The following is a 12,259-nucleotide window of genomic DNA, read 5'->3' on the forward strand; positions in this document are numbered from 1 at the left end:
CCCAGCCCCGAGCCTGAGAGCTTATTTCCTGTCTAGAAGCTGAGGGTAGCTAAGCAGGGGCCCAGCTCCACTGGACTAATGGGAAGATCTTCGCAGCGCTGGAGAGGGATGGTGGCTGGGGGTTAGTCAGTAGCAGATGCTCCTTTCCGGGTTCCTGCCAGCCTCTTGTTGAGCAACAGCCACTTGCACACCCCCAGCTGCCCCCTCCGTGCCCTGGCCCAGACGCTCTTGACCTGGAGCCAAGCATTCCCCCTTCCCCTCCCCGGGGGCTGCCAAAGGTGTTGCTCTGGAGTTGAGCCAGCCCCCTGCTGCACAGTGTGTCAGAGCCTGGCACTTCTCCCAGACTGTGGGCTCAGGTTAGCTGCCTGGCAGACGGGCTGGAGGCACTGTTCCAGCCATCCCTCCTTCCCTGGAAAGTCCGGCCCAAGGCTAGCTCAGATGTAGCCTGGCCTGAGAGACAGCCACACCCCTTCCACTTGTCCAGACCTCAATCTTGAGTAACCCACACAGCAAGTGCTGGTGGTGCCCTGTTTGACAGATGCAAGACCGGGACTCATCTACTAGGGGGCTTGCCCAGGGTTCCAGGGGACAGGTGGCAGGGAGAGTGCTGATTCCTGGTCCAGAGTGCTTTCCTGTGTGCAGGGTGACTCAGTGGGGTGAGTCATGGGTGCAGCCCCGGAGCTCGTTGTCTGGCCCTGTGGGGGAGAGGACAGGAAGGGGAGACACAGCTCCTGCCCTCAGAGAGTCCTGGTACCATGTCAAGCATCCCTTATTGAGATGCATATTAAATGGTAGCGTGAAAAATTAATAAAGAATGAATGTGTGCCCTTCACCTTAAACTACCTTTCTGATACAGGTCTTACGCTCATTCATTCATTCATCAAACATTAGCTGGGAATGCATGTTCTGGGGCCACTGTTCTGCTCTTAAGGTGCTCCTGGGTTGTGGGAGGGACATGATTTCAGTGTGTAAGGGATTCAGGGTGGCTTCCCAGAGACAGTGATGTTCAAGCTGGATGTTGAAGGAGTGGTGTGCAGCAGGCAGTGCTGCAGGCTTTCTGGACAGAAGGAGCATGCCCAGACACTGGGGGTGGGAGTGGGGAGCAACCAGAGAACCTCAGGAACCTGCTGTGATGCTCAGGCACAGGGGTAAGCGTGGGTGGGAGATAACACCAGTGAGAGAGGCCTTGAATGTTAAACTTCATCATGCAGACAAGGTTGGAAGGCAATCAAAGGTCCAACTTTCACTCCCTTAATCAAAAAGTATTCATTGAGCATATACTGTGCTCTGCTAAGTTGCTTCAGTCGTGTCCAACTCTTTCCAACCCTATGGACTGAAGCCCGCTGGGCACCTCTGTCCGTGGGATTCTCCAGGCAAGAATACTGGAGTGGGTTGCCATGCCCTCCTCCAGGGGATCTTCTCTAGCCAAGGATCAAACCTGTGTCTTTTAACATCTCCTGCATTGACAGGTAGATTCTTTACCACTAGCGCCATCTGGGAAGCCCTGAGCGACTGACACTGTCACTGAGCATCTACTATGTACTGGTTATTCTAGATGTTGGACACGTGACAGACAAAAGTCCTTGTGCTCATGGGGTTCTGGGAGAGGAAAGAGATGATAAATAAACAACATATATAATGGTGATAATAAGTTATGGAGAAGATAAAGTAGGACAGAAGGGTTAGGGTGCTGGCTTTGAGGGAGGGAGCCACATCGATCTCTGGGGGAAGAGCATTCTGGCGAGGAAGCATCAGGTGCAATGGCCAGGAGCAGGGAGTATGCCTGGCATATGAGAGAGACAGTAAGGAGGTGAGGATGCCTGGAACGTGGTAGGTGAGGAAGAGCTCCAAGGAGGTGGTATCAGAGTAGATGGAGGGGCCTTGAAAGGGACTGTGTCCCTTGACTTTGCCTCTGAGAGGGATGGGAGCCCCCAGAGGGTTTTGAGCAGAGGACCTGATCCATCTTGGACTTCAGCAGGATCACTCTGATTGCTGGGTGGAGAATGGATGGAAGAGGACATAGGAGGAAGCAGGGATGTATTTAGGAAGTGATTGCTATTGTGTGTGTGGCTGGGACAAAGGTGATGGCAGTGGTGGTGATGAGAAGTGGTCACATCCTGGAAACATTTTTAAAAATTTATTTAGCTTTACTTATTGGCTGCATCTTGTGGCTTGTGGGACTTAAGATCCCTGACCAGGAATTGAAACCAGGCTATGGTAGTGAAAGGGTTGAGTCCTAACCACTGGACCTCCAGGGAATTCCCCTGGATACTTTTTTTTTTGCCTGCACCACGAAGCTTGTGGGATCTTAGTATTTATCCTGACTACAGCACTTATTGTACTGTTTGGATATAGTGTGTGTTAGGTGTCTGTCCCCTCTTTGGATGGGGACACCTAAAGGAAAGGAGGGGCTTCCCAGGGGGTGCTAGTGGTAAAGAACCTGCCTGCCAATGCAGGAGATATGAGACTCGGGTTTGATCCCTGGGTTGGAAAGATCCGCTGGAGGAGGGTATGGCAACCCACTCCAGGATTCTTGCCTGGAGAATCCCATGGACAGAGGAGCCTGGTCGGCTACAGTCCGTGGGGTCACAAAGAGTGGGACACGACTGTGCAATTCAGCAGCACAAGGGAAGGAACTGGGTCAGGCTCCTGTTGATTCCCCAGGAATGGCACAGAAAGTGTGTTTGCGGAGTAAGCGATAAACATTGGCACGTGTGGATGAACTGTGTTCCTGTAAAGGAGCAGGGACAGGTTGGGCATCTGGAAGCCCTCTAAGCCCAGGCACAGTTTGGGGTTTCCATTTTACAGGCTGGGAGGGAGCAGGTGGCGGTCCTTGCCCACCAGATGGCTGATATTGGCAACTGCTGCCACCTGCTGGGCAAAGCCGGTGTTGCCTCGGCCATGCCCTTGCCTTGGAGCACCTGTGTGCCCAGGTTGGGATGAAGACAATCATCACCTGTCCTCCAGACTGGTGGGAGAGACACCCTGACCATGACAAGACAATGATGGGGAAGTCTAGGGGCTGTTGGGGTCAGGAGGAGGAATGGAGGCAGTTTATATAGGATTTGGGAGCAGAACTGTCCTTGGGGCCAACTTGTGGGGGCTGCAGAGCAGGAAGAGGCAGCTGACCCAGGCTCCATGGCTGGGGGAAGTGTGTGTGTGTGTGTGTGTGTGTGTGTGGTCAATATTCTCCATTGTGGCTTTTCTGCTGCTTTCTGGCAGGATTTCTCCTTCTTTCTCCTCTCCTGGGTAGTCTGGCCCCGGCCCATTGTTGTACAAAGTGCTGGCCATTGTGTAAGCCTCACCCTTACTGTGACCCTATCAGGGACGCCCTCCTTAGTTTCAATTCACAGACGAGACGATGAGGCTCAGAGAGGTAAACGCACAGCAGGCATTGAGGGTTAGGTGACATGGTTTCTAAGCCACCTAGCCCTTGCAACCCAAGCTGTTTTGACCACCAAGCCTGGCCCTGCCCAGCAGGCAGCTCTCCTTCTTCTTCCAAGCTCCAGACTCCCAGCCCACCGTCAACCTGTAACCATCTTCCAGTTCAGTCTTGAGGCTTGGGCTCAGCCATGCTGGGGGTGCAGTGGAGGAGGGAGACTCAGGGAGTAGGCAGCTGGGGAAGGAGTCTCACTGCTCAGCACGTGATACTGGAGGTAGGGTGGGTGATGGAATTGACAATATGCTTGAATACATTGCCCTCCTTTTCCCAACAAGATATTTTTAAAAAAGGAATTTGGCCCACTATTCTAATTAAAACATTTAGGGATGCAGATGAAACACGTAACTCCCTGGTTATGATATTTAGTGAAAACATTTCATATTTAAAGTTATTTTTTTTCAAATTGTAAGATTTTAAAGCACATATTTTTAAGAATAACTTTATTTCAAAGGCAATTCTTTTCCATGCTCACGGTTTGTGAAAGTTGATTTAAACCCTTCACTTGCATTTGTGCTGCTCATTGGCATCTGCCATGAGCCATACCCAGCCCCTCGTTTGACTTCCCCCATACAGTTTTCTCGAATGTATCATCTTCACTTGTGTGTGGAAATACAGACCTTTTGAATTCATAAATGATGCTGTTGCTGGAAAAATTATTATTCAAGTCATGAGAATGGCTATTTTTCATCTAAGTGATAGGTTAATATTTGCAGTTTCCCTAGGGCCCATGGACGGAGGAGCCTGGTGGGCTGCAGTCCATGGGGTCTCGAAGAGTTGGACACAACTGAGCGACTTCACTTTCACTTTTCACTTTCATGCATTGGAGAAGGAAATGGCAACCCACTCCAGTGTTCTTGCCTGGAGAATCCCAGGGACAGAGGAGCCTAGTGGGCTGCTGTCTATGGGGTCGCACTGAGTCGGACACGACTGAAGTGACTTAGCAGCAGCAGCAGGGTAGCACAGAATTACATAAACTAGCAGTCTCCTAGTCTTTTCTTATTCTCCTTCTCTTTCTTCACAGAACTTCTTACCATCTGGTGTACTTTTTTGTTTATCATCTGTCTCCCTTCACTAGAACGTGAGCTCGGGAGGCCAGGGAACTTTGTCTGTCTTCCTGCTTTCCATCACCGGGAAACAGCCTGAAGCAATAGTAGGTGCTCAGTAAATACCTGTGGAATGAATGAATATAAGGCTCTTAGAGGGCCTTCCCTGGTGGTCCAGTGGTTAGGTCTTGTCTTCCAGTGCAGTGGGCGTGGGTTTTATCCCTGGTTAGGGAACTAAGATCCCACATATAGTGAAGCACTACCTCCCCCCCCGACCCCGGAAAAAAAATCTCTTAGAAATGTCTGATAGCCCAATGGCAGCCAGGGCCATGTATGCAGATAGGATTGGGGTGGGGTGAGAAGGAAGCTCTGCTGGGCCCAACCCCTTGAAAGGAGGGCATTTAAGTCAGGGGCAGCCTGTTGTCTCAGGGGATTACCTATATATAGGATTAGCTACATACATTGAACAAATTACAAGAATGTATTGAAGACAACTGGGGAAAAGGGAGTAAAAATCTGGAAAGGGGGAAAGCTATGATGAACCCAGTGCCACTGGACTGGAACGTAATGTCTGAATGACCACTATCTTTCAATACATGGAAGTTGTATTTGTTTGGGTTTTTGGAGAACCAAAACCAATATGATAAATATAGAGAAAGAAATTTTATTATGAGGAATTGACTCATGCCATTATGGAGGCTGAGAAGTCTCACAGTCTGCTGTCTGCAAGCTGGAGACTTGGAAAGCGGGGTGCTGGAGTTCCAGACTGAGAAAATAGGCCTGAGAAGGGGCAGTGCCCTGGTGGTGCAAGTACCAGCCCAAGGGCAGGAGAAGACCAAGATCTCAGCTCAACAGGCTGGAAGAGAGAATTTAGACTTTCCTCTGGCTTTTTGTTCTATTCAGGCCCTCAATGGGTTGGATGATTCCTGTCCATCTTGGGGAGGGCCACCGTTTTATTCAGGCCACCAAGTCAAATGCTAATCTCTTCTGGAAACACCCTCACTGACACACCCGGAAGTAATGTTTAACCAGATAACTGGGCATCCAGTGACTCAGTCCTAAGTTGACACACAAAATTAACTCTCACACAGATGAAGGAACAGAGGTATAAATGTGCATGTTTATGTGTGTATGGAGAATGTGAGTCTACTGAGTGGGCCTGGCAGGAGACGTTACCTTAACTGCATTGAGCACAACTAACACCCACATCTTGGTTTCTAAATACTATTCACCACCAAAAAGAAATAGGTATTCTTGCCAAAATGGATAATTCTAGGGCTGGGGGCAGGGGAAAATAAGGTGAACCTGGAATATCTTCTTGAGCCAGAAAGAATGGAAGATTCCAAAGAAGGATGTGACACATTAAAATGAAGAGGTCAGTAAGGGGTACCCACTGACCAGTTCTGGACAATATGAGCATCAAAATAAATGATAAGAATGTGTTATAGCCTACTGAATATATTAGAATATCACAAGTCCACCTGACATAAGTAAAATGAATAAATGGGGTGAAGTAAAAGTTCTTCTTTATATTAATAATAGAAGGCCAACTAATAAATGCGGAAGAAATTATTAAACTGGAAAACTCCATTTGCAAGCCATTGTATTAATTCAGACAAGATACATCAATGGATGCTGAAACCTATGATCATAAAATACCTCATTTTCTCAATACTAATTATGATCAAATGATCAATATTACCAGCACCACCAGTCATGGTTCCAAATGATACTGGATGTAAGAACACAGCATCGGGAATTCCCTGGTGGTCCAGTGGTTAGGACTTGGCACTTTGGCGCTTTCACTGCCATGGCTTGGGTTCAATCCCCGTTCAGGGAACTAAGATCCCACAGGCTCCGCGGTGCAGCAAAACAAAAAAACCCACAGCATCTTTTTTTTGTGATATTTCTGCCCAAAATGTGTAACAGTTGTTTAAATGTGCGGGAGGAACGAACAAACCCATATCAAAGAACAGGCCAGTCTACAAAATAACTTCCCTGTAATCTTCAAACACGCCAAGGTCAAAATTCAAAGAAAGGTTGCAAAGTTGTTCTAGATTGAGGGAGAGAGATGTGACAACTGGGAGCAATGTTTTACACTAGATTTTTTTTTTTTTTTTTTTACCCTAAAAGGAATTTTTTTTGGGGGGGGACATTACAGTTTGAAATTGTTTCAAAGAAAAAAGTTAAAATAAACATCATGAATTTTAGCCTGGCATGAATGTTAGCCCTTCTGGCTGACTCCGGCTGGCCTTCAGGACTCATTTTCAGACAAGCTCCTGTGGAATCCCCATGACTGGATGTGAGGGCCCTCTGTGCTCCCCCTGTCCCTGGGCTCTCTAACACCCTTCTCTGATAATACCCAGAGTTCCGAGAGCAGGGGTCCTGTCTGGATCATGACAGAGTAGCCTCCTCCGGAAATACACTGAATGCAAACTTCCACAAAAGGGGTGTTTAGGGGTACAGCTCAGTTCTACCTCTTCACTGGGGTTCAGTCAAAGAAACTGGGATGTCTGGCTGTTGGAGGTGCACCTGGCTGAGTGGGACCCACGGACCACCAGGAGTCATGTCTGCAGGGAGCTTCCTAGTGGGGACCTTGGAAGAAGGATATACTGTTTAGAGCAGGACCGAGGGTCTAATGTCCAAGGTGGACATGTGCTGCAGAGGTCTCTCAAAGGGGAAGCCCTTTTATATCTTTGATGTCACCTGGGCACTCAGCGGTTGCAGCTAGGAAGGTGTGGGATACTGAGATTCCGAGACCTCCCCATCCCCACCCACGCTCCAGGATCAGAATGTGGGGAGTATTCAGGGGATAATGAGCAATAATGTAGGAATACTGGAGGATATTTCTAGGGAGGATGGATGTTCAAGATGTTAGAATTTTTTTTTTTTGCTATGCAACTTGTGGGATTTTAGTTCTCTGACAAGAGATTGAACCTAAGCCCCTGGCAGTGAGAGCATGGAGCCCTAACCACTAGACTGCCTGGGAATCCCCAAATGGGAACTGTTTTTGCTAAGATGTTAGGAGAAATTTGCCTAGTTAGACCTATTTCCCTTCTGGTTCTGGTTATATGGATGATGCCGTTCATTCAGGGTTCCAGGATGCCAGCTCTGCAGGATAGGGGGGTGGGGCACCAGTCTCAGCACTGGAGCCAGCTGGGCTCTGTCCCTCCTTTCTCATCTGGCTTCCCAGGTGGCTCAGTGGTGAAGAATCTGCCTGTCAATGAAGGAGCTGCAGGAGACGTGGGTTTGATCCCCGGATCAGGAAGATCCCCTGGAGGAGGAAATGGCAACCCACTCCATTATTCTTCCCTGGAGAATCCCATGGACAGAGGAGCCTGGGTGCTGCAGTCCACAGGGTCACAGAGTCTGACAGGACTTAAGTCACTGAGCACAGGCTCTCACGCTCCTTTCTCATTTCCTGATATGAGTGGAGCGCCCCCTTGAGGTGCAGGGCACGAATGACTGGGCAAGGAAGGGGCTGAGAAAACTGGGTCTGGCCAGAGGGTTCCAGGAGGGGAGACAAGGGCACGGCCAGCCGGCCGGGGGTGGGGCCTGACAGGGAGTGCCCGGACAGGAAGCAAGGGCAAAGGGCCATGTCCTCCGCCTGCCCCACCCCGCTGACAAGAGTCCCAGTCGCCAGGCCACCCTCTCAGTCTGGGGCCCTCGAGGGGTAAGTTGTCCTTCGGAAGCCACTTCGCCCCTTTCGTGGGGATCGGATAAGAATGCCTTTCCTCCCTGGGGGTCCAAACACCCAGCCCCTCTGCTCCCTGTTAGGTGGAAAGAGGGGGGCCACACCTACTATCCCCTCAGCAGGAAGCAGAGACTAGGGCACTGGCGGGCAGGTGCAAAGTGTCTCAGACCCTTCCCCTCCTGACATCGGCATCAGGATCAAGGTCAGGGCAGAAGGGCCACGTGGGGCACCTCATCCAGGCAAGACCCAGAAACCCCTGTTCCCTCCTCTGTTGCCCGACTGCAGAGCCAGGAATCCCAAGCAGCTGGAGCACTGGGGGACACCCAGACAGAGCCTTCGCTGGACCAGGTCCTCCGGGAGCGAGATGACGCTATCGCCAAGTGAGAGGCAGCTGCTTGCGGGGGTTGGGAGGGCGGTGGATGGCTCCCCATCGAGGCTCTGTCCTGCCAGGAGGGGAAGCGGGGAAGCGGGGAAGTCGGGCATTCCTGGGAGGAAAGCTGCATAGATACTTGTACGAATACTGTCCCAAGGCAGGGGGCTGTGGCCACACTGGTCCACCCCCAGGGCCCAGAATCATGTCTGCAGGGCCTGAGCCTCAGGCTGCTCTCTGCCCCCATCAGGAAGCGGGCCGTGGAGGCTGAGCTGGACACCTGCAGAGCCAAGCTGCGTGCTGTGGAGGCCCAACTGCTGGAAGTTCTGGAGGAGAAGCTGAGACTGAGGCAGGAGGTGGAGGCCTGGGAGGTAAGGTGGGTGTGCCGGCCGGGCCTGGGAGGCAGGGCCAGACAAGCACAGGCCTGGCCCCTGACCCTGCTCTCCTGGCCCCCAGGAGGACATGCAATGGCTGGTGAGGCAGCAGGTTGAGAGTCAGCTGCAGAGAGAGTCCCGGGGCGCTCCGGGAGCCCCCGCGGACCCTGGAACTGCCAGGACCCCCTGGATCCGATTCCCCCTGAGTCGGTGGGGACGCTGGCGGTGAGAAAGCTCAGCCCAAGACCTTGGGAGGAGTGTCTTTATTCATTAAAGTTTGAGGTCTGACCCCTTCTGAATCCTCATGCCCTTGGAGTGCCCACCTGAGTGCTTCTGTACAGAAACAAGGAGCAGGATACAGAGCCTTGACGCCTGGGGTTTCACGTCCCCTCTGGCCAGCAACCCTTAGGCCAGGAAGCTTTGGACTGCCGCCATGAAGTCCTGTGGGCGGTCGCTATGGACCCAGTGGCCAGCGTTCGGCACAGTCTGCATCTGGGCCCGAGGAAACAGCCGCCTAATCTCAGGGTAGTGGCTGGGACTGAACACCAGAGAGAAGGCAGCCGAGAAGGGATGACAGGAGGAAAGTGGAGAGAGAAGGAGGGACACAGAGGCCAAGCGGGGAAAGAGGGAGAACCACGTGAGTCTATGTGCCCAGTGGTGTTTCCGGTTTTCAGGCACCCCTTACCCACACCCCAGCCCTCCCCAAGGCAGGCTGAGGGGCTGGGTAAGTCGGGTATGCCCGTCCCTACCACCCAGCCTGGCTTACAGCAGGAATTGAGAGTTTCCACCCCGGAGGAAGAGGGTTGGCCCAGAGTAGGTTTCTTGTCGTGCGGGGAAGTCCAAGATCTTGTCCAAGTGCTGGGCCAAGGCGTCCAAGTTCAGCCTCCACACGAAGCGCCCGTCCACCTCCACCAGGTTGGTGAGCAGCAACTGCCGAATGCTCGCGCTCTGTGGGGGTCCCGCAGTTGCGGGGTGGGAGGTTCTGTGTGAGGCCTGGGGCTGCCACTCTTCCTCTGCCCACACCACGCAGGGGCTTGCGTGCATTACCTGGATAACAGAGCGGAGCCTTTCATCGGCCAGTTTTCGGGCGCCGGAAAGGGACGCCTCATTCGCCATGTCCACGGCCCTCATGGCTGCAATGTAGTTTGGAAAGTTCGAGCTGGATGTGGTTTCCACTTGGCTGATGTCCACGGCAATCAGGCGCTCCACCAGCTCTGGCTGCGGGAGAGAAGCAGACTGGGTACCTTAGGGCAGGTTCCTGGATCTGGAACTCGGCCATCCAAGGCTCGCTGGAGTTCCAGGCTGCCTGCTGAGCGCTCAGGGTCGACAACAGATAGGAGGAAGCCCTGGAGAGAGACGGCTCACCCTCTGAAGTGCCAGCAGCATGGCGGTCCTGCCTCCCATGCTGTGGCCAATGAGGACGCAGGGCACCAGGCCCAGGTGGGGTAGGAGGTCTTGCAGATCCTTGCTCATGGCCTCGTAGCTCATGTCTGGGCTGTGGGAGCTCTCACCATGGTTCCGAGCATCCACTGTCAGCACCTGGGGAAGCGGGAGGTGGGGAGCAGCGCTAGCATCCAGTCAGGGCAGAGCCAAAAGCCTGGCAGATCTGCAGGCTGAGGGAGGTGGAGAGCCCGGGGTGGGGGAGATCCAGAAGGGGGAAAGGGCCCGGATGGTGAGAAGACCCCCGTTCTCAGACCTTGGTGGCCCAGATGAAGAACCGGAGCCACTGTGCCAGAAGGCCCAAGGAGTGTGACCACATCTCCAGACATTTGGCCTAGCTGGCTGGCAGCTACAGAGAAAGCAGACAGCAAGAACTGGCAACAGCTGGAGCACAGCAGGGCGGGCAGCTGCAGGAGGTGGAAAGCCCGTCATCCCCTGGTGAACAAGCAGGGTCTGGCCCCCTTAGCGGGCAGGATGTTGGTGCCTAGGTATCTGAGAGCAGAGGCTAAGTCAGGGTGGATCACACAGACGGAGATCTATAATACGAATGAAGGACTGGGTGGGTGAAAGCACCAGGGAATGAATGGGGTTCGTCGTGGGCCTGGGTCTGCCCTGGGGCCTCCAACCTCAGAAGGTCAATCTCTTCTTTGATTTCTTATCAGAGAGACCCGCCGCTCCCAAGCGCTAGGGACAGAGAAGCTGGCCACACCTCGGCCTCCTCTAGGGCCCCGCCCACCCAGACCCCACCTCCCTCAGGGCCCCGCCGACTCCAGAAGCTCACCCTCCGGCCTGTCTGCTGAGCCAGGGCCTTGGCGACGAAGTTGAAGTTGGTTTTGCTGCCGAAGAGCCCATGCAGAAAGACAAGGGCGGGGCTAGCTGCCTCGCCGTCCAGAAGCTTGTAGGAAAGCCGCACCGGTCTGGCGGGAGGAACGAGGGTGGGAGAAGTGTCTGAGCCAGCAGGGGAAGCGAGTGGCCTGGGAGAGGGAGGGCCCAAGCGGAGGAAGCGGAGCCAACTGGGACAAACTCGGGGGGCGGGGGGTCGCGGGGGGAGGAGAGAGGGACGGCCTCCCAGCGGACGCCCTTGACTGACCTCGGCTCGGTGCCGCCTTGACTGCTGCTGGGTGCTATAGGCAGTCTGGAGAAGCTCGAATTGGAGAGGCCGATCCCCCTATAGGGGGCCGTCCAAGCACGCGTCCAGCGGAGCATCTCCAGGATCTGCTACCCGGCGCGCACCTCGTGCTGTCCCCTTGGCTCCGCCTCGCTCAGGGCCTCGCCCAATTCCGGCCGGAGCTCCGGCTTCTCCCCGCCCCCTAGCGCGGAGCGCCCCGCCTTCGCTCACGTCTCCTTACGTAATCCCGGAAACATGTCTCTCTTCTAGGCTCCGCCCCTTTCGCCCGTACGTAACCCTGCGGGTGCCACGCCCACAGGCGAGAGCCCCGCCCCTCGCCACGCTCCGGGCGGAGCCACCCAACACCCTGACCCCGCCACGCTGAGCTCCCTCTCGGCTCCTCCCAAGTGGAGAACCTATGCCGGGAATCAGAGCTTTCGTTTTGGAGTCTGGTCTCGGTCGCTCAGGATGTAGTCACGGGGTTTGGGCTTGAACTCTGGTCGCGGGGCAGATCCTTGGCAATCCGCTGAAGTCCGGCCTGGCCCTGCTGCGGCCTGCTCCTCTGCCCTCTAGCGCCGGCTTGGGTAGATGCGGTATTTTCTGTGCGGCGGGCGGCGGCCGGAGTGGCTCCCCTCGCCGAGACGCCAGCTTGGAGGCGCCGTGCTCCACTGCCGCGGGCCCAGGCAGGCCGGAAGGAGCAGAACAACTCTCACTAATCTTGAAGTCGACTCTAGAAGGAGCTCGGAGAGACTCTGGAGGTCGTCTCCAACCTTCCCGCCTCCCCGCCC

General features: G+C 53.9%; 2 protein-coding genes and 1 non-coding gene across 4 annotated transcripts; 2 read left to right on the plus strand and 1 right to left on the minus strand.

The window, feature by feature from the left end:
* The first annotated feature begins 2,844 nt into the window (after nt 1–2,844).
* LOC147344985 (BICD family-like cargo adapter 1) lies at nt 2,845–9,211 on the plus strand. Its single transcript, XM_086375593.1, has 5 exons — nt 2,845–2,925; nt 8,048–8,158; nt 8,465–8,559; nt 8,800–8,920; nt 9,006–9,211. The coding sequence occupies exons 1-5, from the start codon at nt 2,845–2,847 to the stop codon at nt 9,150–9,152; spliced, it is 555 nt and encodes a 184-aa protein (XP_086231719.1). The 3' UTR covers nt 9,153–9,211.
* On the plus strand, nt 6,246–6,325 carry TRNAQ-UUG (transfer RNA glutamine (anticodon UUG)). The gene is given in 2 exon segments: nt 6,246–6,282; nt 6,291–6,325. It is a non-coding gene; the product is annotated as a tRNA-Gln (tRNA).
* ABHD11 (abhydrolase domain containing 11) lies at nt 9,172–11,627 on the minus strand. Of its 2 annotated transcripts, XM_086374543.1 has the most exons (6): nt 11,454–11,627; nt 11,145–11,280; nt 10,289–10,462; nt 9,971–10,141; nt 9,690–9,871; nt 9,172–9,461 (listed from the first exon to the last, which is right to left on the minus strand). In XM_086374543.1, the coding sequence occupies exons 1-6, from the start codon at nt 11,567–11,569 to the stop codon at nt 9,329–9,331; spliced, it is 912 nt and encodes a 303-aa protein (XP_086230669.1). In that variant the 5' UTR covers nt 11,570–11,627; the 3' UTR covers nt 9,172–9,328. The 2 variants fall into 2 exon arrangements, with proteins under 2 accessions (XP_086230669.1, XP_086230670.1); XM_086374544.1 differs by lacking the exon at nt 10,289–10,462.
* Between the last annotated feature and the right edge of the window lie 632 nt (nt 11,628–12,259).

This window comes from Bos grunniens, chromosome 25 (genome assembly GCF_055505025.1).
Source record: "Bos grunniens cultivar Pamir isolate PY7600 chromosome 25, Bosgru_T2T1.0, whole genome shotgun sequence".
Taxonomy (NCBI): Eukaryota; Metazoa; Chordata; class Mammalia; order Artiodactyla; family Bovidae; genus Bos; species Bos grunniens.

Bases quoted from the DNA above. Each gene is read 5' to 3' on its own strand.
- ABHD11 (XM_086374543.1), bottom strand. From the start codon at position 11,569: ATGCTCCGCTGGACGCGTGCTTGGACGGCCCCCTATAGGGGGATCGGC. The intron at 11,281-11,453 runs GTCAGTCAAGGG...TCCTCCCGCCAG, and splicing joins CAAGGCGGCACCGAGCCGAG to ACCGGTGCGGCTTTCCTACA. The intron at 10,463-11,144 runs GTGAGCTTCTGG...CCGCTTCCCCAG, and splicing joins CTCAGCAGACAGGCCGGAGG to GTGCTGACAGTGGATGCTCG.
- LOC147344985 (XM_086375593.1), top strand. From the start codon at position 2,845: ATGGCTGATATTGGCAACTGCTGCCACCTGCTGGGCAAAGCCGGTGTT. The intron at 2,926-8,047 runs GTGCCCAGGTTG...GGGGCCTGACAG, and splicing joins CCTTGCCTTGGAGCACCTGT to GGAGTGCCCGGACAGGAAGC. The intron at 8,560-8,799 runs GTGAGAGGCAGC...TGCCCCCATCAG, and splicing joins CGAGATGACGCTATCGCCAA to GAAGCGGGCCGTGGAGGCTG.